The sequence below is a fragment of the Chlamydomonas reinhardtii genome, chromosome 2 (assembly GCF_000002595.2).
Source record: "Chlamydomonas reinhardtii strain CC-503 cw92 mt+ chromosome 2, whole genome shotgun sequence".
Taxonomy (NCBI): Eukaryota; Viridiplantae; Chlorophyta; class Chlorophyceae; order Chlamydomonadales; family Chlamydomonadaceae; genus Chlamydomonas; species Chlamydomonas reinhardtii.
The window spans coordinates 8,669,857-8,691,492 of NC_057005.1; the positions used below are offsets into that span (position 1 = coordinate 8,669,857).

A 21,636-nucleotide genomic window follows, 5' to 3' on the forward strand; every position below is an offset into this window, starting at 1 on the left:
TTGCCTTAGCGCCTTTCCTCTATATCGCTGTGACCGGGATGGGCGTCATTGTATTATGACGGGTGCGCATGTGGGGCCCATGCAAAGGGGCCAAAAGAAGTGAAGGATGGAAGGCAGCAGCAAGCACACCCGGCACAACCTTGGCTGAAGCGAGCAACGTTCGACTGGAAGCATACGGTAACATCAGCGCACTTGAGGCCATCTGGTGATATGTGTCGACATTTTCTTAGGGCGTTAGTAAGCCGTTTGTGCGGGAAGTGGTGGGGTTGCAGGTGGGGTGACCACGGGCAACCGACCTGGGTTCGTGCCTGGCATACCTGCCGGCAGAACGTTGCATAGAGAAAAACAACGATAATCTGGTGAGCTGGAGTTTTGCGCATTGCTGTGCTCGAGTCTGCCATGGCATGTTGCATGGGCCGAAAGACGAGTGGCTCTGGAGCTTGAGTGGCCAGCACGAGAAAGAGGCCCTTAACAGTTCAACTGCAATTCCGATTGGCATTTAAAATAATCACTTATTGGTATCTCGCATAGTTTGAGGAAAATGCAGACAGCAAACAGCGTGGCTGGCCAGCGCCTGGCCTTGCGCCAGGGCGTTGTTGCGTTCTTGCCTGTGCGTGCTCCAGGTGCGACTGTTTGCCATATTTTGAACGTCCTGCCCGAAGGAACTGGCCCACATTCGGCTTACCCAAGCGACCACACACGCTCGCCGATGCGCAGTGAGCCGCTCCACGCGCGTGCGCGTCTTTGCCAACGCGGCCGCTGCGGCTGCTGCATCTGGAACACCTGTGCCGAAGAACAGCATCCTGGTTGTCGGAGCCACGGGCACGCTCGGTCGCCAAATTGTGCGTCGCGCGCTGGACGATGGCTACGATGTTCGTTGCCTGGTTCGCCCCCGTCCCAACCCCGCTGACTTCCTTCGCGATTGGGGCGCCAAGGTCGTGAACGTGAGTTTACATTTCAGAATCTGGCAAAGGGCGTAGATGGGGCGACATGTCAGGGCCACACGCCGATCGACGCGAGAACTGGGGTACTTTTGTGCCAGCTGCGCTTGTGTGCTGCTTTGGCGTAAAACCATCGATGCCATTATGCCTTCTTGCCTGCCTCAGGGTGACCTGACGGACCCCTCGTCCATCCCTGCGTGCTTGGTGGGCGTCAACGCTGTCATCGACTGCGCAACTGCGCGGCCCGAGGAGTCTACGCGCAAAGTTGATTGGGAGGGCAAGGTGGCGCTCATCCAGTCCGCGCAGGTAGGGACGAGGCGAAGAGACACGCGTGTGGTGGTAGGGAGGCGTCGGTGGGAGGCTAACCCAGGTAGGCACCACAGTCGATTGCCCCCGTTGTGAGGGGAGGTTTGGCTATTGGCCAAGACGGTCGAAATGCGTGGGGTGCACTACTGAGCTGACTCGAGTTGTTGCGTCACTGCACAGGCCATGGGCATCCAGCGCTACGTGTTCTTCTCCATCTTCGACTGCGACAAACATCCCCAGGTATGCGCTGAAAGGTGCCGTGCAGAAGCGCAAACTTCAGTATCAGCTTTGACATGGGAGTGCAATCATCAGCTTTGCTAATCTTCATGCATACTACAACAATCCCACTGCAGGTTCCGCTGATGAACATCAAAAGTTGCACCGAGAAGTTCCTGGAGGCCAGCAGCCTGGACTACACCACCTTCCGCCTGTGCGGCTTCCACCAGGTGTGTGAAACGCGGCGCCCGCGTTTGGCGGACGTGAAGCAGCATGTGTGCTGTCGCGCGCATGGGTACGAGATGACTGGACCCATTGGAGCACGGGTACGGCGGAGTCCTGGGGACAGAACAGAGGGTGCGAAAGCACATGCCCCCAGACATCAACGGCGGCGTGTACACCTGCACCCCTCATGCCCCGCCTAATCATGGCCCTCTGTGTCAACCCCGTGTACTCCTTGCCAGGCCGTGATTGGCAACTATGCGGTGCCCATCCTGGAGGAGCGGTCCGTGTGGGGCACCAACGACGAGACGCGCACAGCCTACCTGGATAGCCAGGACGTGGCCAAGATGACCATGGCGGCGCTACGGTGAGGCCGTGGGTTGTAGGGCGGGGCGTTAGCTGCGTGTGTGTGGTTGGGTGTGGGGGGAGGGGGGGGGATGTTCATTGCATTCAAAAAATAAACCATTTACAATCCCGAACCCATAGCGCGCGGGGGTCCAGCCGAACCCGCCACAAGCGTACCGATAGGACGGGTTGTCGCGGCGGTGGGCGGGCAAGTGGTTGCGGCGTCCCATACGTGTGAAGCGTTACTGGTGGAAGAGGGGCTGGTTCGGCTCGGTTTGACTTGAATTAATTTCCGCTGCCATGAATGGAGGACCAGATTGCTCAGCATACTGCATACTAAAGATCCGGTCGTATTCCTACACCAGACGCGATCTTCACAGCAAAAACTCTTCCCCATTCACAGCGGGGACAAGACCAGCCGCAAGACGCTCCCGCTGTCGGGTCCTAAGGCCTGGACCACCAAGGAGGTCATCGAGCTGTGCGAGAAGATGGCGGACACCAACGCCAAGGTGCGGGAGGCCAGGGAAGAAAGGGCCCAAGGCGTGGGGCTCGCAGCACAGCTTATGCCCACCTCGCGCAGGCTGAGGCCGTGTACACTCTGTTGTGTCTTAATCTCAGCATGCCGCAATACACATGCGCAGGTGACCACGGTTCCCACCTGGCTTTTGAAGCGCACGCGCGGCGTGCTGCGCTCCATGCAATGGGCCGCGGACGCCGCAGACCGCCTGGTGGGTAGCTCGGGTTCTGCAAAGTGGCTTCACTTTGATGCCAATCTAATCAATCTAATTCAGCACTAGTGATGTTAGGACAGCACATTAAACGCGCTACCGGACGCTGATACCGCCGCCCCCAACCTCTCGTCCGCCAACCGCTGCCCGCAGGCCTTTGCGGAGGTGCTTTCCAACAACGAGGTGTGGCAGGCATCGGCCGCTGACATGGCGGAGACGTACCGCCTGCTGGACATGGACCCCGGCAGCGTGACGGACCTGGAGACCTACCTGCAGGTGCGCTGAGGAGCGAGAGGCAGACGCGTTGTAGGGATGGTCAGATCCGTCCAGGAGCGTCGGTATGACGGTCTGGGTTGATGCCGCGGACATGATGCATTGATTAACCTGGGGTACTGCAGGGCGGGGCGCAGGTCCATTTAGTGACACCAATCAAATGCATCCAAGAACTGCACATAACTCGCTAACGCCACACCAATCCCACAGGAGTATTTCAGCCGCATCCTGAAGAAGCTCAAGGAGGTGGGCGCCTCTGCTGACCGCACCAACTTCTACGTGTAAGCGGGCCAAGACGTTGCCTGTACGGCTAGACATACGGCTGTATGTGTTTGGCCGGTGGCGTGTGCACGTGTGTGTGAGGCCAAGCAATGGTTCTCGTTGAGGATCGTCCGCGCTCGCTTTTAGGAAGCACCTTGGTCGAAGCACCGAGGGGCCATACGGGCCGTGGGCGAAGGGAGTACTTGGGACCTCGCGGTCTTATGCGGGCGCTACACGCCCGTGGGGGGAATCGTGATGCTGCCAAAGCATGGCAGAAGCATGGATTGTGGCGGAAGATAAGGCGATACATGAATGTGGAACGTTATAGGGCGGAAGCAGCGTCGTCAGTCAGATGAAATTGGGGCACCCGATAGGTAGCTCGGTGTCGAGAAGTATGGGTGTCCATGTGCGCCGGTGTTTCTTTTCGTTTGGATGCCAGTTTTGCGCCCTGAGGGCATGTGTGTCCTGCGAGTGTTTGTATTCTTATGTTAAGGCCCGGAATTTTGGCAATGCGCGGCGTGTTGCACACCTGCCACACATGACGGAATGATTGGGCCCCGTGGCGTTGTTGCGGGTGGTAATGGAACTGCTGGTGACGATCCGAATGGCACTGCTATTTGAGGTATATGACCAAAGTGCCCCATGGATTGACAAGCGCCGCGAACTTGACGAACATCGTAACGACTTAAACTTACAGTTACAGTTTCCCATCGCATGCATGTGTATTGGGCATGCGGTGGCGCGGCGTTGCCCTTGCCGCCCTAGCCTGAGGAGCGCGATTGCAGCTGTCCAGCACTGTCCGCCACAATCCAGGCACGCTTACCAAGCAACCATCGGCCATAAAGCAACTGTGTATCCGATGAATGCTGGGACGCTGCACTAAGTCAGACCTACGCCACCCTTACCTGTCCCATCACTACTAAAAATGAACAAAATTAGGCACCATGCGGCAATCCATGGTAACCACCACCACCCCATACTCTATGCGGCCTAAGCGTATCCCTGAATGAGACTGCTTACTCATCACTCATTAGCCGTATTGGGTCCTCGGCCGCCGGCATCAGCGTCACCGCGTCCACGTTGGATTCCACCGCTGGTGTCAACGGCGCCTTTGCAGCCGCGGGTGAAGGCGATGTGCTACTCGTGCTAGCACTCGTATTCAGGGGACGCGACCCGAGGCCATTGGCGCTTGCATGGCTTCCAAAGGTCGGTGGCGGTGGCAGCGTGATGCTAGGTGCGGCGCCTGAGGCGGTGCCTAGGCGGCTGCCGGGCCGGCTGCTAGCCAGACCTGCTTCCAAGCTGGTGCGGCGGTTGACCACACCCACGACCCCTGACGCGCCTACAGCCTGCGCCCCTACGGCCGGGGACGTTCCGCCGGTAGCGGTCTGCACCAGCAGATCGGGGGATGTCATCCGCTGGGATTGCGGCTGCGGCACCATCGCCGGGGAAATGGGTCTGCTGCCGCGGTCCATGGAGAGCCCTCTGCCCACACGCGACAGCGGTGCAGCCGTGCTGGTGTTGGAACCAGCGCGGTCGAGGCTCGTGCGCCGGTCCACCACGCGCATGCCTGCACTGGCGGATGCTGTCCTGCTCCCGGACACCGGGCTGTCCAGGCCGGCGGCTGCCAGCGTCGTAGCCGCGGCTGCCGCTGCCGCAGCTGGCACCAGCGGCGCGGCTGCTGACACCGTGAGCGAGCCGCCAGAGCTACTGACGCCACTGGCGAGCCGCTCGCGTGTGGATGCAGTGGCGGCTTGCGCCGCCGCCAGCTGCGGCGCCGGTGGCAGAGCTAGCTGTGGCTGCTGGGCACTTGAGCTTCTGCGGCTGTCTGACGTAAGGCCGCTCATGTGCGGCTTTGTGAGAGGTGCTGCTGCGGATGAAGCGACCTCATCCACCTCGCCACCGACGGGCGCCGGCTCGACCGCTGCTGCCTTCGATACTGCAACAGCTGCAGCCACTGCTGCCGCGGAGGTTGAGGCGATACTATTGCGGCGCGTACGAGCGGCATGCGGCGTCCACGGCTCATCTTCCCAGTTGACGGTGTTGTTACGCGCCGCGTCCATGACGCGGTTAAAGTGGTACGGGCTGGGCTCGCGCTCCTGCTCGTGGGCCGCACCGGCGCCGTGACCACCGCGGTCCTCGCCATCAGCCGTGTCACCGGCCGGCCGCTTGCGGCTGCCGGCCTCGCCCACGGGCCGCCGGCCGCCCACTGTCCCATCTCCCAAGGTATCGGCCACCGGCGGCACGATAAGGCTCATAGGCAAGTCAAGCAGCGGCGACAGCGGCCGCGAGCCACCGCCGTCGTTCATAGAAAGCATACTGCGCGGCTCCGCTCCTGACGGAAGCGCGCCAGCAGCAGCGTCAGCTTCGTCCTGCCAGACGCCGCTGGGTGTTCCGGCGGCTCCCAAGGGCGCCACCTTGTTCTTTTTAACTGCGCTTTTGTGGACGCCGCCGCCCTGCTGGTCGAAAGACCCGCTGCGGCGCCCGCCGCTACCGTTGCCCACCATGGCCGAGTCCTCAGGCGACGCGTGCCCGCCCGTGGGCACCACCCGTCGTGAGCCCTGTCCGCTATGCGCCTTGCCACTGGTAGCCTCCAGCTGCTTGCTACTGCTGGGCGCGAACAAACTGCTGGCATGCACGGAAGTCTGCGGTGCTGCGCCCAGTCCGCCGCTGCGGCCCTTGCCCATGTCCCCATCCTCGTCCTGGCTGTCGCCACCCCCACCACCAAGCTTGCCGGCAGCGACTGCACTGGTGACGCTCGCGCCGCCAATGCTGCTTCGCCGCGCCTTGGCAATGATGCTGTGCCACGCCGAGCCAACACTGACGGCGGAGCGCACGGATGCGCCGTCGCCGCGGTCGTGCGAAAGTCGGCCGCCGGCAATGCTGAAGCGGCGCATGTGCACGACCGAAAAGATTGACACGACTGATTTGACGGCCAGGCGTGCAACGGAGTGGCCGCGCGGGTCCCAAACGCTCATGCCGGACTTGTCCAGTTGTGTGTCCGCCACCACCAGCCAGCTCTCCTCCACCATTCCCTCCACGTCCAGCTCCGCGGGCAGCTGGCTGAGCAGCTCCGCCACGCGCTTGGTCTCCGTGGACGACACCTACAAGAGACGTTGCGTAAGTCAGGTATGATTGCAGACACATAAAATGAAATGTCTGCAAGAAAGAACCTCTAGGTGCTCTAAACTCCACATCGCGATTTGCACGGCAACCCGCATGGCAGCCCTCCCCATTCGCAACGGCCAGTCGTCCTGGATGGGCACCAGCTAACATGGCCACCCATGCCCATCATCCCACCTGCAGGTAGGGCCGAAGCAGGAAGTACAGGTAGGCCGCCCATAGCACCCAGCTGACGGCAAAGATGACGGTGTGCAATGTGCCCTGCGCCGTGAACGCCGCCAGCGCGTCGGAGCGGTAGGACGCTAGCAGCTCGTGCAGGCCGTCATGCAGGTCGGAGCGCGCCACACGCCACACGTACTGCCAGCGGGTGCTGTTGGCGTTCACGTCCGCCAGGTCGTCTAAAGACAACAGCGTGCACTCGCGCATCAAGCGGCGCATCATGGGGTCAATGGCGTTGCGGGACACCTGCAAGCACCAGTGACCCGACGGAACATTTTACAGTGCAGGGATACGTGCTAAGCTGTCCGGGCGGCTTCTTGACTTCTGCACAATTTAACAAACGCACCTGGTAGAAGGGATCGCTGTCCTTGAGGCAGCTGTCGCCGGAGGTGCGAAGGCAGCCCTTTTTCTCGAACAGGAGTGTGGCGTGCAGCTGTTTAGCGAACAATGAGCCGGTGTTGGCGTCGTGTGCGCCGTCCGCAGCCGCCTCGCCATCATCCAGGGTGGGGCCGCCGTACAGGGTGGTGCTGTACACCACGTCTAGCCAGGCAGCCTCCTGCCGCAGGGTCTGCTGCAATGACGTCTGCGTGGCGTTGTCCTGTACGGGCCGAAACCGATGCCAAGGCGGCAATCAGGCAGATGCCAGGCGAGTCGCCCAGCCCGGCCCAGCCCTCCAATAACCCAATCCTTGCCTATCACCCACCACTATCACTCCGACCCTGCACCTGCACGCGCCCGCTCACCGGCTCCAGAGCCAGGTCGGTCGCGTAGTACATGGCGCGCGAGGCCTGCGCATTAGAGCGCTCAAACATCTTCAGGTCCACTAGGCGCTCCTCCACACCCGCGAACTGCAGGAACGAAACCAGGTAGATGGCCATGATGAGCAGCCCCCACGCAAAGAAAGGCCAGGCCAGATGCTTTATGTCGGACGTCGTGTGCGTCAGCCGCCTGCGGGAGGGCCGAACAACAAGACAGGGGCAGATAAGTACGCAACTATGACAGCAGTGAACAGCCGCGTGCAGAGCAAAGACGTGGGGCAGTGGGGCACCAGCAGCAAGTCCTCACTTGCGGGTGGTGAAGCGGCGTGTGGCCGTGGCATTGGAGGCGGTGTCCATGATGGGCGCCGTCACGTCGCCACTGATGGCCCTCTTGATGCGGCCCATCACCGTCTGAGACTTGCCGTCGTGCTTGGTCTCCGTGTTCTGCAAAACGTTCAGATCATGGTAGTAAGCTAGCATCAAAATGTTTGTACATGTTCCGAGCGCCCATTGCCCGTCCATCGTACCTCGTTAAACTTGATGGCCGCCCTCCGACCACCAGATGTCGGCCCGCCAGTGTCTTTGTCCTTCTCGCCATCGGGCGGCGGCTCCACACCGCGGCGGTTGCCCGGCTCAGACTGAAAGCTGCGGCGGCTGGCCGCGCCGGCGCCGCCAGCACCCGACACGACGCTGGCGCCGTCGGAGGCGTTATCGTCACCGCCGCCGGCGCCCCGACCGCCACCACCCGTGTCGTCGTCGTCATCATCCGAGTCGGCTTGGTTGGTGGTAATGTGCCGCGAGGCCAGCGTCTTGACTTGACCTAAACACACGCAGTATGCGAGGATTACGCACATAGGTCAGTCGTGTTGTGCCCACGACACATCCTACATGCTCCATCTCAGCGCACCTTGCGGGATGACCAGAAACACAGTGAACAGCGCCGCACGCGCACGGGAGGCCTTCCACAGCAGGTAGAACACGTAGCCAATGGCTGCCAAGCACACCACGCAACCCTCCACCACTAGCAGCACCAGAAGCAGCAACTTGAGGTTTGAGATGTTGTCCTGCGTAACAGACAGTGCGATAGTGCTGATGGGCAACTCAGCAAGTTCTACCCGCCTGCCCGGAAGGGTGCTTGAATCCCATTGACTCCCTTCCGAATGATTGGCTCATTGTTCAAAGCCACAACGCTGCTCAGGTATACCGGTACCTGTGCCAATATGAGCAGTGTGTTGGTGACCCGCACGTAGGCGGTGTGCAGCGACTCGCCCACGTTGGCGCGCAGGAACAGCCAGAAGCGGTTTGCAGGCAGTGTCACGTTGTACGCCACTAAGCCTGTAGATTGGACAGGTGCGCAATGTGATACAAACTGTGTACACTGGACATGGGTCCATGCGGCATGCCAGATGTCCATGACTCCGCTGTATGTTTACGACGTTACAGGAGGGGCTAACGTGAGCGTGCAAGCATGCCGAGACCATCAAATGCTGCCAGGGCCAAACTTGGATCCACCAACAACAGTGTTGCTGCGAGCCCTCCCAGTGGAAAGTGTATGGATAAAGTCTTGGAGCCCAAGCCAAGCACACTCATCACCTGAGGCCGCTAGCGAAGGCGGCGGCGCAGAGGGCTGCGTCATATTAGCGCCAGTGTAGGAGGCCTGCTGCATAAACAGCTTGCTTGCGGAGGCGTAGTAAGCCACCTCGCGGGCGGCAGAGATGTAGTCACTGGAGTGGTTGAGAGTTTGGGCGATGAAAGCAGTAGTAGGCATTAGTCACCTAGATGGACAGCATACGTGGCGGATTATGTGCAACAAAAGCCGCCTGCTTCTTCCACGTCAAACCCTTCTAGAGTAGTGTACTCACTTGCCCAAACTCCACAGCGTCATGTTCTTGTGGTCATACGAGGGCACCTTAGTGTCCTTGTACACAGTTGTGGGCCTGCGTGGCGCAAAATCGGTTGTACAATCATCAGGGCTGTTGCAGCCACACCTGGAGCACTACACCGCGCAGCACCCACCACATGGGGTCGTCCCACAGCGCGTTGAGCCGGTCCGAGGACGAGCGCCGCAGCCCCTTGAAGCCCAGGTACATGCCCTGGTGCAGGTACTCCAGCCGGTCCGTCTCCGTGTCCATGTGCGCCGCCAGGCCGCCGATGTCAGCCGCGGTGAAGCCCTCACCACGACTGGCGGCCTCGATAGCGCGCGAGTACATGCTCGTGAAATGGGAGCGGTCGATAGCCTCGCCTGGGGAACCGGATGGGGTGGATGTCAGACGGGACAGGTGGAACGCCCGGCAGGGAACGCTCCACATCATGACTAAAAGTAGAAAAACCTTGAAGTTTTCTGATACATCCAGGCGGCACCCTCACCCGCAGCGCTGATCTCAGTGATGAAGGCCTTCTGCTTGTTGATCAGGATGATGAGCATGAGGTAGCACACCGCGTGCACCAATAGCATCAGCCCGATTACTACCAGCACATGCAGTCGCAGCCGCGTCACGCCGCGTACCACCTGTGGCAAACGTAGAGTACATTTGTGGTCCATTGGACTCAATGCCCACACCATGTCAGATCCCAAGCGCACTCTCCCACAATGCCCACAAGTGGGTGCACGCCCACCTTTTGCCCTGATAGCAGCTTGAGCAGACGCTTGAGACGGCGGCCGCGATTCATGGTCCGATTGGTGGTGCTAGTGCTCGCACCATCGCCTGCGCCGCTCTCCACATCTGTGCCGGTGTGCACACCCGGCCCACGTCGCGTGCGTGGGCCGCCCATGCTGTGACCGCCGTCACTTCGCCCGCCGTGTGTAGCTGCACGAGACGCCGCGCCGCCGCCGACCTCCATCCATGCGTTGCCCTTGAGAGGACCGCCCCCACCGCCAGCGCCCGCTTCCCCGTCTTCCTCGCTGCCCTTGCCCTCGCCGCCCTCTTCCTCGCCCTCCTCCAAGGTCTCCTGCCGCTCCATCTCCTCCGCCAGCTCCTCCAGTGTCATGAGCTGGTCGTCGGGATTCAGCCCAGCGTCATAGGGATCATCGTCCACCTCGCCGTCGCCGTCCAGCCCGCTAGAAGGCTCCTCCTCCAGCACCTGAGGACACAGTGGTGCAAGTCGCGTCACTACGTGCATCAGTGTACCTCGACACACATATGCTAGAAATTCTGCGAGAAGGCACCTTGGACAGCTGGCGCGACTTCTGCCGCTGCCGCAGCGAGCTGACTTTGCGCACGGGGTGGGACTTAGCCGCCTCATCCTCAGGCTCAGCCTGCAAGGATTTGAGCAGGGCGGAAGTGGTGAGAGTTCTGAACAAGTTGGCTAGGGCGCGGATGTTGAGTCCGGTGGACAGGCATCAAAACCCACGACAGTAACCAGTCTTCACTCATCGATCACCATAGAGTGGAAGGTGACCAGGAGCGACTCACATCCCGGCGGTCGAAATGGTAGCCGGACGCCAGCCACTCCTTGACACGCTTCACACCGCGCACGTACTGCACCCGCTCGCCCGGCTCCAGTGCGGCCATGGTCTTCTTGCGCTGCAGGGCCTCCTCGCGGGTCATCTGCGTGGCAAGGGAAATGGAAAGCGCGCACGCGTAACGTGGCAACCAGTGAACACAATCTGAGGCTGCCCCAACTCTCTTGACCGCAATTGAACACCTCCCGCGTTGTCACACCGTGTCCGCGGCGACGCCGGTATTGCGACCATGGACACGGTCGCCGGCCTCGCTGCCGCTGCCGTCGCTGTCACTGCTGCTACTGCTGGACACGTTCATGTCCTTGTCCTCGCCGACATGGTGCTCAATCTCGTATTCGGCGTCGTGCGGCAGGGGCACCTGCATGGGAAAGGTGTTGCGAGCGGCACCTGTGGGTGGGAACGACGCCCTGGCTACCGTATGCCTTGCACCAACCCCGACACGACACAACAGTATTAAGTAACGCACCTGCTCTGGGTCCACGTGCACTATGTCTTGCCACTCGCGTGTCAAGAAGCGCTTGGACAGCGGCACCTTGTGGCCGGCGACGCCTGCCGGCGTGCGGTCACTCCCCTTGCCAGGGTGAGAACGGCCCATGGCGGAATCGTCCGAGATGTGACGTGAGCCTGACCCGGATAGGCTGCTCGATGCCTGCTGGAGGGGCAAGAGGTTCCAGGCACGACACATGAGGCGAGGCTGGGAGGAGGGGCATGACCGAAAGGCGCTGCAGAAAGCAAGACAGCTGTCCTAAAAGCAGATGGCGTGCTATGATCCGCCGCCTTAACGTGCAGCGTCACGCCGCCTCACCTTGGCCGCTGCATCCTGCTGGCCGCTGCCGCTTGGCGATGAGCCGTCGCCCAATGAGCCGCCGCCATCGCCATCGCCGCCACCACTGTCACCGCCGTTTTCGCCCACCCTTGGGATTTGCCCAAACTCGAGGCCCACGTCCCTCGCAGTGGCTAACGCGGAGCCATCGGTACGGTGTGTGGGTGGCGCCTCCTCCTCTGCAGCTTTGCCTGACCCACCCGGCCCCAGCGTGCGAGCGCTGGCCATGCCAGCCGCTACTGCCGTTGCCATGCCGGATGGGGTGCTGCCTGCTACACTATCGGGTGATGCCAGCTTGGCAAGAGCTAGCCTCGGCACGCCGCCGCCCTTCCCAGTGTTCTTGTCTTTCACTGTGCCCGCGCCCGCCTGCTTATCCCGCCGTTGCACTGTCTCCGCGTTGGCGCGCAGGCGCACCGCGTTAGCGGCGCGCATGCGGTGCAGTGAGGGCGAGTGGCCCTCGTTATCGATGGTACACTGGTCGATCTGGTCATCGCCGCGCATAAGCGCCGCCAACACCGCCACGTTGCCGCGCAGGCTGAGGTTGAGCGGCTTGATGGCAGCCACCAGGCGCTGCGTGGCAGAGCCGGCCTTGAGAGCGGCCTGCGTCATTGCAGGTGGAAGTGCGGAGATTACACTGATGTACAAAATGGATGCACGGATGCAGGCCGGCATCTCCTGCCCGGTTCCCCACCTGAAAGGAGATTTGCAGCGGCAGTCCATCTGCGTGCCGAGCCTCGAAGACGCGGCGTGGACCTGTCTTGTGAGCGTTCTTGCCGCCTTTCATGCCGCCCTTGACATCTGTGGGGGAAGGCAATGCAATTGTCGTCCACGAGTAAACATCGTGAGTAAACATTCACAGTGAGGTCGTCACGGCGCAAAACGGCTCATCATACCCATTCTTCGCCGTATTGTCTTACGTTTATTGCCGAGCAGCGACTCCATGGAGATGAGCTGAGTGGCTGCGCCGCTGGCGCTGCCTCTGGGCCCTGCCACGGCGCCACCTCCGCCGGCTCCGGAGCGCACGCTTAAAGCGGCCCCAACCAAGCCGCTCTTCATTGACATGGCGCCGGGTGGGCCCAACTTGAGGAAGCGGGTGAGCGGCTGCTGGCTCATGCTGGACGCCGGGATGCCGAAGATCAGGCCTGCGTGTGCATGCGCAAGTACACGGCAGCAATCCTTGCGTGCATGGCACCAGGCCAATCTAGAATCACGGCCATTGCACTTCCTCAGATGTCTCACGAGGTCACGCGAGGCCCCACGCACCTGCCACGGGATCCGCCTTCAGCACGGTCATGCGCTCGTTAAGTTCGATGACGCCGGTGAGCAGCTCCGGTCGCCACAGCCGTATCGTGTAACGCGTGCCCTCAGCCGTGTGCTGTTCAGGGAGGGTTAGAGCACAAAGACACGACCATTCATCTGCACAAGGCATGATTGGAGTTTCTAACTCGCAAACGAGTACTATCAAAGTATTAGACTGCGCCCGCACAGTGTGTGCGGCAAGGGAGACAGTCCCTTAACTCCTGCCTCACCTCGGGCCCCGTAACTTGCATGACCGCAGCCCGGCTCTTGCTCATTGACGTGCGTAGAAGAGTGGTACTGCGAGTCATGTCGCGGGCACCGCCGGCGCCGGGCCCGACGGAGTGCTGGCTGTCCTGCCTCGACAGATGCCCGTGGCCCTCTGCGGAAGCGCGTATCGACCGGGAGCAATCACGTCATGCATGAATCAGCCCGAGGCGCCCGAGGCACATGCATGTAGCCCGCTGAAAAGCCACCGCAGATTTTGCGACAACGCGACCACCAGTTGCCCCACCTGCGATCCCGTCAGCCATGTTCGACCTGCCCACGCGCGCCGCCGCCTTCTCCACTTCCACCGACACATGGTGCGGCAGCACGCCCACACGCCAGGCAGAGCCGGGCTTGGATGCAGAAACCTGCAACCGGGCCGATAAGGACTCATGTGACCGAGTGCGACCAGTGCAGGAGGGACCGCGCGTATGGCCGGATCTGCAAGCCCGTCCTCGCGCCCTGGCGCCCACCCACCTGCGCAAGCGCCTTGACCGCGTGCATGACCGAGTGCCCCTCAGTATGCCACTCGCTGAACACATCCACCGCCTCGTAAAGCTTGCGGCCTACCAGGTGCTCGGGTGGGAAGCCGAATACCTGCGCTAGCAGCACATCGGTGCTCTGACGAGTGTACTGATCCGACATTTAATGCATGCATGCCCGTGCTTTAGACTGCGAGTGTGGACAGAGTCGAGTATGCCAAAGGAATGGCAGGCCGAGTCAGGCATCACCGAGAGCGGCTGCCTTTTTGACTGGTGCAAACGCATCAACAGGCCTTTACCTGGGGCTTTGCGGGCGCAGAGCCGTCCAGCGTGGGGGGCGGGGGTGGCTGCGAGAACGCAGCACCGCCAGCATGGTGCGGCGCGGCGTGGATGGACAGGATGTGGCCGTGCTGGTCGGTGGTGATGTGCAGGCGCTGCTCATCCATCGCCTCCTCCGGTGATACCCGCTGGGCGCGCACTATGTGCCTGTAATGTATTATCCGGTGCAGGTTACGTACAATTATGCGGCTGGCATTCTGCGTCACAGATGCTCAATGTGTCTTCCCAGGCACTCTTTCTCCTGCAGCTCGCTTGCGTGGCCTCCCAACCCTGCAGATCAACGTGGCAGAACAGTGCCCAGCGACCATAAGTCGCACCCCCAAACTTACATGCTGACGCCCGCCATATCGCGGCTGGAAATAGCCATCCGCACGGGCACATGTACGCCATTGGCGGACAATAGGCTGTGCACCGCACCCGCACGGCACGAGGAGGGCGGCGGCTTGGTGAGCGCGCCCTCCGCATCCTTAATCCAGCGGTGGTGCAGCAGACCAAACGGCTGCGGCAGGAGGCTGGCCATGTCGCGACCGCGCATGTCCTTCGGCTTGGTGCCCAGCAGGCTGCACAACGCCTGCTCGGGGCATTCGTGGGTGGGAATGGCCAACGTTAAAGGATCAGCAAATGCTGCGCAAAAAGCTCCAATTCCGTTCAGCTTCGACAAGTACAACACCGCACCTGGTTGGCAAACAAAGCCCGGCCATGATGATCAAAGACGATCATGGGTGACGTCTCGCCTCGTCGAGTTATGGACAGCACCAGGAGCCGCTGGTCATCCGTGCCTTCGCCACACAGCGGCAAATATGCATGCAGGGCTCGGTCAGTGGCAAATAGGTAAGGCCGCTGGGCAGTGAGGCCAGAAAGGTAAGAGTCAAGGTAGACCGTTCCGGCAATGCAAGACGCCGCCGCGCGTGCCTACCTCCCATGTCGACGCGCACAGTGACGGGTACGTCCTCCGCGTACTTGTGCGTCACAAGCATGTCTGCCTGCACCGAGCCGCTGGCCAGCTCCTCCTCCGTGCTGTGCACAGCCCGCTCCAACAACCTGTCGCAGAGTTGGCCAAGTGTGGGTACAGCACACTGCAACATGTCCGCCCTGCGCATCCCTGCTGCATTTGATACAATAACAACCGCGGTGCGCTCACCCCGCCATGGCCTCAGGATCGGCGGCGATGTTGGAGAAGGGCTTGCCGATGAGGTCGTTCGGGGCCCAGCCCGCGTAGTCGGTAAACGACTGGTCCGCGCACAATGTAACACCGTTTGGCATGAGCCATGCTTTGATGGTGTTAGGGTCCGCCTCTACCTCCTGCAGCAACACGGTACAGGCCAATTGAGGTTAACAGGACCCAGGCTCTTTGCCTTTCTGATGTCCCCACGGCGCCCAGTCCAGACACCGTAACAGACCATTGGGCAACGTACCTTGAGCAGGCCCATGAATGTGGCGTCCGCACCGCTGCCTTGGCTCTTGGTGACCATGATCTTGATGGGGAACACGTAGCGGTCGCGGTGCAGCGCCACAACCTCCCGCACGCTGTCCAGAATTTTCGCCTTGCCTGGGGGGCAGGACCAAGTCGAGGCTCTCACGAGCCACACGCGGTGTAGAGGCTAGTAGAGGCCAGAATGGCATTACGCTGGTTGTGGATGATTTGAGGTACAGAGTGCGTGGGGCACAGTACGGCATCAATGTCCGACTACACAGCGCGAAACCACACACACACACACACACAGTCTGCGTGTCCCCTATCTCGTGTTTACACACACACGCATCACAACACATGTTTTTTTAACACACACACACACACACACACACACACACACCGGTGGTGACGTAGTTGCGCAGGTACCCATTGTGACGCGCGGAGAAGGGCTGCGGCATGAGGCACGAAATGTTCTTGCCGTCCAGCTCGCCCTTGGCATAGCCCATTATCTTGATAGCGTGCTTGTTGGCCATTTGAATGATGCCCTGTCGGGAGAAGGATGTGGCAGCGGAGGCCTCGAGTCGATTGAATTGTATGCGGGCAATCCGTTCGACCCGTCCAAACGCTAAGATTGGTCGCGCTTCTGGCCTTCCACAAAGTGGACCTGACCGTCAACATGTGTACCCACCTGTGCATTGATGGTGACGATAGCACTGTTGCGCATGCTGAGGCCGTCCTCGCCACCCAGGTCCTGCTCCGCGTTCTCCAGCGCCTCCTCCTGCTTATCGGCCTCGCTGGGTCGGGGAAGATGGCAGAACGAGGGCTGAGTGAGGGCGAAGGGCTGTTGCAATATTCATGTTACGCTGACCATAGCTAATTGCCCTACGCCTTTGCCCTACGTCGCGCCATGCGATAGATATCCCATATCTCACGCGTTGTACTGCGCCGCAGTCCATGGGTCGTTCTTCACCATCTCCAAGAAGTTGGCGTAGCTGCGGAGCAGCTTCACCGCCTGCATAGATCAGGAGTAGGTTAATGACTGTATGCAGACAGCAAACGCTTTCAAACACTCCTTTCTCCGCTTCTCAGCCCACTTTACACCAGCGTACTGCTCACACCTTTGGGTACCGCTCCAGCACAAGCTTGTAGGTCTTGTCTGCCAGGCTCTCCATCTTTTCAATCTTGCGGAACGCCGAGGTAAGCGAGTTTAGGTTGACGGCGTCATTCAGCAGCAGGCGCCAGAACTCTCGCATCGCCATCAGCGCAGCCTTGTGGTAGGACTGAATCATGCTGCAGAGCAGATCAACCAAACGGCAGGCACCTGAGTTCCAGCGTTACCTCAGGACCAGCACCATTGCCGCACATCGTACACCCACCCTATTATCCTATCAGCAGCTCAGTGTACCACCTACCGCCAGTTGCGCTGGAATTCGACGTAAGACACCAGGTCCGTCGCGGACTCTCCGCTGCTACTGACAGCCGCCTTCTGCTTATGCTCCTGTTGTGCATGTGCGATGAAAGCACATTCCCAAGTCATAGGTCAGCTCAGTGACAAGGTGTGTACATGCCTGCATCAAACAGACCTGTTCGCGCGTGAAGATTGAGAACCGATACGAGAGGTTCAAAGGCAGCCGCCGGGCTTCCTCCATCTGAGCCCAGCCGCTCTGTTGACAGTGTGTCAGGGGCAAGGGCAGCGTCGGTTGTGCATCAAGCCAAGACGAAGTCAGCATGCCCTGCAGCGTTGAACGCTTCTCCACACACACCGCAACCGTACCTGTAACTGCTGCTTGCACTCAATTAACAAATTGGCGTACACGATGTGCAAGTAGGGCGACCTGAAATTTGCAGTCGAAGTGCAGTAACACAATACGTTCTGAAACCGTACTGCTCAGCAGGCGCACAGATCTCAGCCGATCGAAGTGAAAGTCGCACCAAATGCAGCCAGGAACATGCCAAGAGCATGCCGCGTCACACCGTCCGGTCAGGACCCCGCTCCGACGTAGATGCCCATCATCCCAAGGTTTGCATATCAATATGGGCATGCACTGCAGCCTGGCCTCACTTGGGAAACTGCTGCATGCCAGCGCGGATGATGACCTCCGCCAGGTCTAGCAGCTGTGGGTCGGTGTTGCCGTCTTCGTCCCACACACGCGCCACGCGGCTGGCGACCTCCACGTCCTTGTCGTCCGCAAAGCGGTGCACGCGCTTCGAGTACAGATTGGGCTGCTGCTGCAGGATCTGTTGACCATGGCACGATTGGGAACGCGTTTCAACTGTGTTGAACAGCAGCAGGCAGCTGGGGTGTATGGCAGCTCCCATAGACTGCGGCCATCCGGCCTTCGTCCATGTCAAGCAGTCCGAAATTAGCTAGCCCTACGCTACACGAGCCTCACCTGGAACTTGAGCGCCACACGGAAGAAGTAGTACAGCCGCATTGCGGCGGCCAGGCCCGAGCCGAAGAACACGAAGGGCAGCGCGTACGACATAGACTGCGACGGCAAGAGTTTGGACATGCACCCCAATCATTACCGTTCGCACACTTAGAACTGCTTGTGCGCATCTTCGCACGGCCCCGCCGCGCAAACATTCCCGACCCGCCCCCTGGCAGGCTGGCACTCACGTCCGTAATGGCCTTCGCGGTTTCATAGTTCTTGATGTCCCACACCATGTAGCCCAGTTTGCCCTTCTTGACCAGCTCCGCATCCACGCTGAACACCAGCACGCACAGGTGGATGGCCACCCAGGCGTGCACCCCGAAGAAGCACAGCCGGAAGCTGTTCACCCACGAGGTATAGTAGGGCAGCTGCAAGGCGGACACAGCGCGAGATTGCATCGGGGGAATCTTGTGGCATCGGGCAAGCAAGTATAAAGTCCCCACTGTGCAGTGCCACATCCCCATAGCTACTCTGTTGCCTCACAATGCCAGCCTCCTACCTGCTTGATGTGGAAATAGAACGTTGAGACGCAGCACATCATGAACACGACCCCCTGCACGCGCGGGTAGTCCCACAGCAGCACGTCCACGACCGTGATAACGGTCTTGGCCAGCTGCGCCTTCAGTTCGCACATGCTGTGCGGCGCAGCCAGCAGGCTGCGCGACATGGGCTCCAGTTCGTGGTCCGCAGTCACCTGTGAATGGTGCACGTACACAGGCGGGTAACGCATATGCAAATGATATGCTATTGTTGGGCATCACGAGGAAGGCAATCAATGCAGGTAAGATGCATCCCGCCCCTGACTAACGCCGCACGGCTCTCTACACCACAAACCCCATCAATCCAGCCCGCACGCCGCACACCTCGCACCACTTCATGTGCGCGGTATCAAGCTTACCAGCAGCAGAGCCGCCACCGCAAACGTAATCGAGCTCAACACAGCGACGATGAGGTGGACTAGGTGTGGCATTGCAAAGCACTCTGCGCGCAGGTCCCCACGCAAAACACAAGTAAGCAGTACAGCGATGTGAATGTGGTGGATGGTAGCATCGTCCGCTTGGCTGAGACGCGACTGGCCGTGCTTATACACCACCACGTCAGCGTTACGCCAGGGTGAACCCGACAGGTGAGCCCCCGATGCATGCCAAGCACCTTGCCAAGCACCCGCACCACTCGGTGACCCTATCCGTCCCCTCCGTTCCCAAACTCACGGACGTGCCAGATGTGCTGCGCCCAAACTCCATGATCAGGGGCGCATTCGAGGATGACCAAAAAGATGTTCAGTGCCGCAATGTAGAACATGCCGAAGAACAGGCTGGCCACCACGCGCACGAACTTGATGGGCCACAAGAACGGGAATGAGTCATTCTTGAAGCACCACGCCACCCACACACAAATTGCGATGCACACGTACAGCATAGCTGAAAGCAGGTAGAACACGACCAGGTAAAACTTGTATCCCGCGGCCGACAGCGGCTTGTGAATTTCAATCATGTAAAATATCTTGAACAGAGGGTTGGTGGGATCGACCGCCCAGGGGTACTCCAGGTTCAGCATGATGGCAAGAATGAGCAGGAAGTCCACCACAACCGTTAGTACAGCGACTTTCCAGCTGTCGCTGATCTTCTCCTTTGCAAGCGTGAACAACGCCTGCGACAAAGGCACGAAGGGCAATCGAATGTTGCTGGACATGCCAGTAAAGGGCATAGGAAGGCCCCCCTAGCCAGCCATACGGTAGCCATAAAGCAGCTCGGACTAATATGACAGCCAATGACGTGGCTGCGTCCGCGAGCCCGCTTCGGAGTCTTACGACGCTCATATGACGCTCCGTCGCTTACCCCGAAGAGGGCAACAACAAAGCCGTTGTTGGCATTGAGGTTATCCCCCTTGTCTCCATGTTTGTTGGCCTCATCGACGATTCTGCGACGAAATGCCGGTCAGCAGTTCGCGCAAGTACCCTGACTGCCGAGCCTTTAGCACACATACTTGGTAGCACTTGACCTCCCGCTCCCCTGACTGCCGAACGACGACTGCCGCTCCATCCTTGCCGCTAGCCTCCCGGAAAAGTTGCCTCCTCGCCAGACGCCTCTATGCGCTTCCCAGTCTGCACTTCATCTTGTCAGTTTCTTATGTGCAGCGGCCCACTGGGGCACTGCGTACTGCGGGCAAAGTCCCGCGGGAAGGAGCTTTGATTCGGCGGCAATGTTCTTGTGTGAATAATGCGGCGATAAACTTGTTACTTGGAGTTTGCTTGCAAGTAAAGCGGGACATCCTTTGAACTTGGTGCTTGCGTGCGTCGTACATGTGCAATGGTGGTGAGTGAGGGGAGCCAGGGCTGATGCATTAGACTGTATCTTCTGTACATCGTCCTTGTTTCGTGGGATTTCGTTGGGAAAGGTGCGCCCGAGGCAATCCACTGCCTTCCACAGGGTCTCCCATACGTGCTGCCTGGGTGGAACCCCTGGGTGTGGGATGGGACAGTGGTAAGGCAAGTTGGCAAAGTCCCGTAGGGTGCAGCTGATTCCCAGAACCCAACTAATGGCATACAATTGGCAGCGGCAGGGCAAGAGTGCGTGGCTGGTCGAACGCCGGAGTTACTGTACCGACGAGTTGCTGGCTGGCTGGAGGTTTGCTGACGCGCATTCCTCACGCTCCGGGCGCCCGGCCAAGCGATAGCACCACACAGACACACCGCAACGCCACACTCGCGAGGCAGAGCCGCATCGCACCTGCAGGAAGGTGACCCCTGGGTGGAGCCGTGGACAGGCAAAGCAATAGGCGCAGCCAAGCAGGTCAGTTGGGTTGGGCAGGTGCGGATGCGGCTGCGCCAAGCTGCGCCAGGTGGAAGATTTGGCTCGGGCAGCTGGGAATTTGGCGGGGAGAAGTACGGGGCTAGGTCAAGGATTCGGCCCTGGCATGTCAGGATTCGGTGGGGCCGTGCGGCCGGGCCGGCTGGTAAACTTTGCCGGGCAAAGTAAAAATATCTCGTGGCTCAGGATGTGTGCCCGGGGTACAACCCCGGAATTTGGCCGGAAGACCGGTACTGCATCCCTCCGTACGTGCTAGGAGTGCTTTAGGGACAAACCGCAAACCACACGCGACATATCCGGGGGGACGAGTGCACGCTCGACCACCCATGCTGACCACCCGAATGACAAACTAGTGCACAGCAGTATGTGTGCCATGGGGCAGGGTAAGGGGCAGGTTGGCGTAATCCCGTAGTGTGCAGCGCATTCCCAGACCCCAACAATCAAGTTGCAGCGTCAAGGCAAGATGGCGCGGCTGGCATAACGCCGGAATAACTGTGCCAAGACATCGCTGACGTGCTGGCAGACTGGTAGTTTGCTGATGCGCATTTCTCACGCTCGGGGCGCCCGGCCAGGGGATAGCACCAGACCCACCCAGCGCAACGCCACATGCGTGGAGCTGAGGCGCAGCACACCTGCAGGCAGGCGACAAGCGTCCACGGATGAGCACCAGAGGCAACCGCAGCAGGCGGGGATTGGGGTTTGGACACATACGGTACAGACCGCGCAAGGGCAATCACACACACACACACACACACACACACACACACACACACACACACACACACACACACACACACACACACACACACACACACACACACACACACACACCGTCCGTCCGCATGGCCACATCCATGCAGCTGGACGATGTGGCCACGCGGCGGGCGGACCTACACGAGGATTATGAGCGCGCGGCAC

General features: G+C 60.2%; 2 protein-coding genes across 3 annotated transcripts; one reads left to right on the forward strand and one right to left on the reverse strand.

Moving 5' to 3' along the window:
* Positions 1 to 422: 422 nt before the first annotated feature.
* CHLRE_02g142146v5 (uncharacterized protein) lies at positions 423 to 3,984 on the forward strand. The gene is made up of 10 exons (XM_001700439.2): positions 423 to 623; positions 718 to 944; positions 1,107 to 1,247; positions 1,428 to 1,487; positions 1,601 to 1,693; positions 1,928 to 2,052; positions 2,434 to 2,539; positions 2,672 to 2,758; positions 2,912 to 3,034; positions 3,242 to 3,984. The coding sequence occupies exons 1-10, from the start codon at positions 542 to 544 to the stop codon at positions 3,314 to 3,316; spliced, it is 1,119 nt and encodes a 372-aa protein (XP_001700491.1). The 5' UTR covers positions 423 to 541; the 3' UTR covers positions 3,317 to 3,984.
* A 2-nt stretch (positions 3,985 to 3,986) lies between these two features.
* Positions 3,987 to 20,182, reverse strand: CHLRE_02g142166v5 (uncharacterized protein). 2 transcript variants are annotated; one of them, XM_043060142.1, is made up of 45 exons: positions 19,895 to 20,182; positions 19,747 to 19,828; positions 19,120 to 19,558; positions 18,807 to 18,889; positions 18,408 to 18,602; positions 18,094 to 18,276; positions 17,867 to 17,962; positions 17,536 to 17,711; positions 17,248 to 17,308; positions 17,057 to 17,137; positions 16,886 to 16,971; positions 16,592 to 16,763; positions 16,406 to 16,485; positions 16,162 to 16,267; positions 15,874 to 16,018; positions 15,475 to 15,608; positions 15,201 to 15,361; positions 14,976 to 15,100; positions 14,735 to 14,838; positions 14,389 to 14,630; positions 14,020 to 14,206; positions 13,716 to 13,835; positions 13,486 to 13,606; positions 13,205 to 13,353; positions 12,939 to 13,050; positions 12,593 to 12,817; positions 12,367 to 12,473; positions 11,658 to 12,275; positions 11,319 to 11,501; positions 11,052 to 11,210; positions 10,803 to 10,937; positions 10,556 to 10,645; positions 10,006 to 10,470; positions 9,757 to 9,898; positions 9,406 to 9,631; positions 9,252 to 9,326; positions 8,983 to 9,113; positions 8,600 to 8,724; positions 8,297 to 8,453; positions 7,917 to 8,209; positions 7,697 to 7,833; positions 7,375 to 7,579; positions 6,978 to 7,229; positions 6,590 to 6,877; positions 3,987 to 6,393 (listed from the first exon to the last, which is right to left on the reverse strand). In XM_043060142.1, exons 1-45 carry the CDS (start codon positions 19,948 to 19,950, stop codon positions 4,309 to 4,311), a joined length of 9,594 nt encoding a protein of 3,197 aa, XP_042927901.1. In that variant the 5' UTR covers positions 19,951 to 20,182; the 3' UTR covers positions 3,987 to 4,308. The 2 variants fall into 2 exon arrangements, with proteins under 2 accessions (XP_042927901.1, XP_042927900.1); XM_043060141.1 differs by having other exon boundaries at positions 11,319 to 11,504.
* Between the last annotated feature and the right edge of the window lie 1,454 nt (positions 20,183 to 21,636).

What these genes read in the sequence shown, in the direction of transcription:
- CHLRE_02g142146v5 (XM_001700439.2), top strand. Translation starts at nt 542, where the DNA reads ATGCAGACAGCAAACAGCGTGGCTGGCCAGCGCCTGGCCTTGCGCCAG. An exon ending in GGGGCGCCAAGGTCGTGAAC is followed by an intron (nt 945 to 1,106) that starts GTGAGTTTACAT and finishes TGCCTGCCTCAG; the next exon opens with GGTGACCTGACGGACCCCTC. An exon ending in ACCTGGAGACCTACCTGCAG is followed by an intron (nt 3,035 to 3,241) that starts GTGCGCTGAGGA and finishes CCAATCCCACAG; the next exon opens with GAGTATTTCAGCCGCATCCT.
- CHLRE_02g142166v5 (XM_043060141.1), bottom strand. Translation starts at nt 19,950, where the DNA reads ATGGAGCGGCAGTCGTCGTTCGGCAGTCAGGGGAGCGGGAGGTCAAGT. An exon ending in GCAGCACATCTGGCACGTCC is followed by an intron (nt 18,890 to 19,119) that starts GTGAGTTTGGGA and finishes ACCTGCGCGCAG; the next exon opens with AGTGCTTTGCAATGCCACAC. An exon ending in CCGACCTGGCTCTGGAGCCG is followed by an intron (nt 7,230 to 7,374) that starts GTGAGCGGGCGC and finishes CGGCCCGTACAG; the next exon opens with GACAACGCCACGCAGACGTC.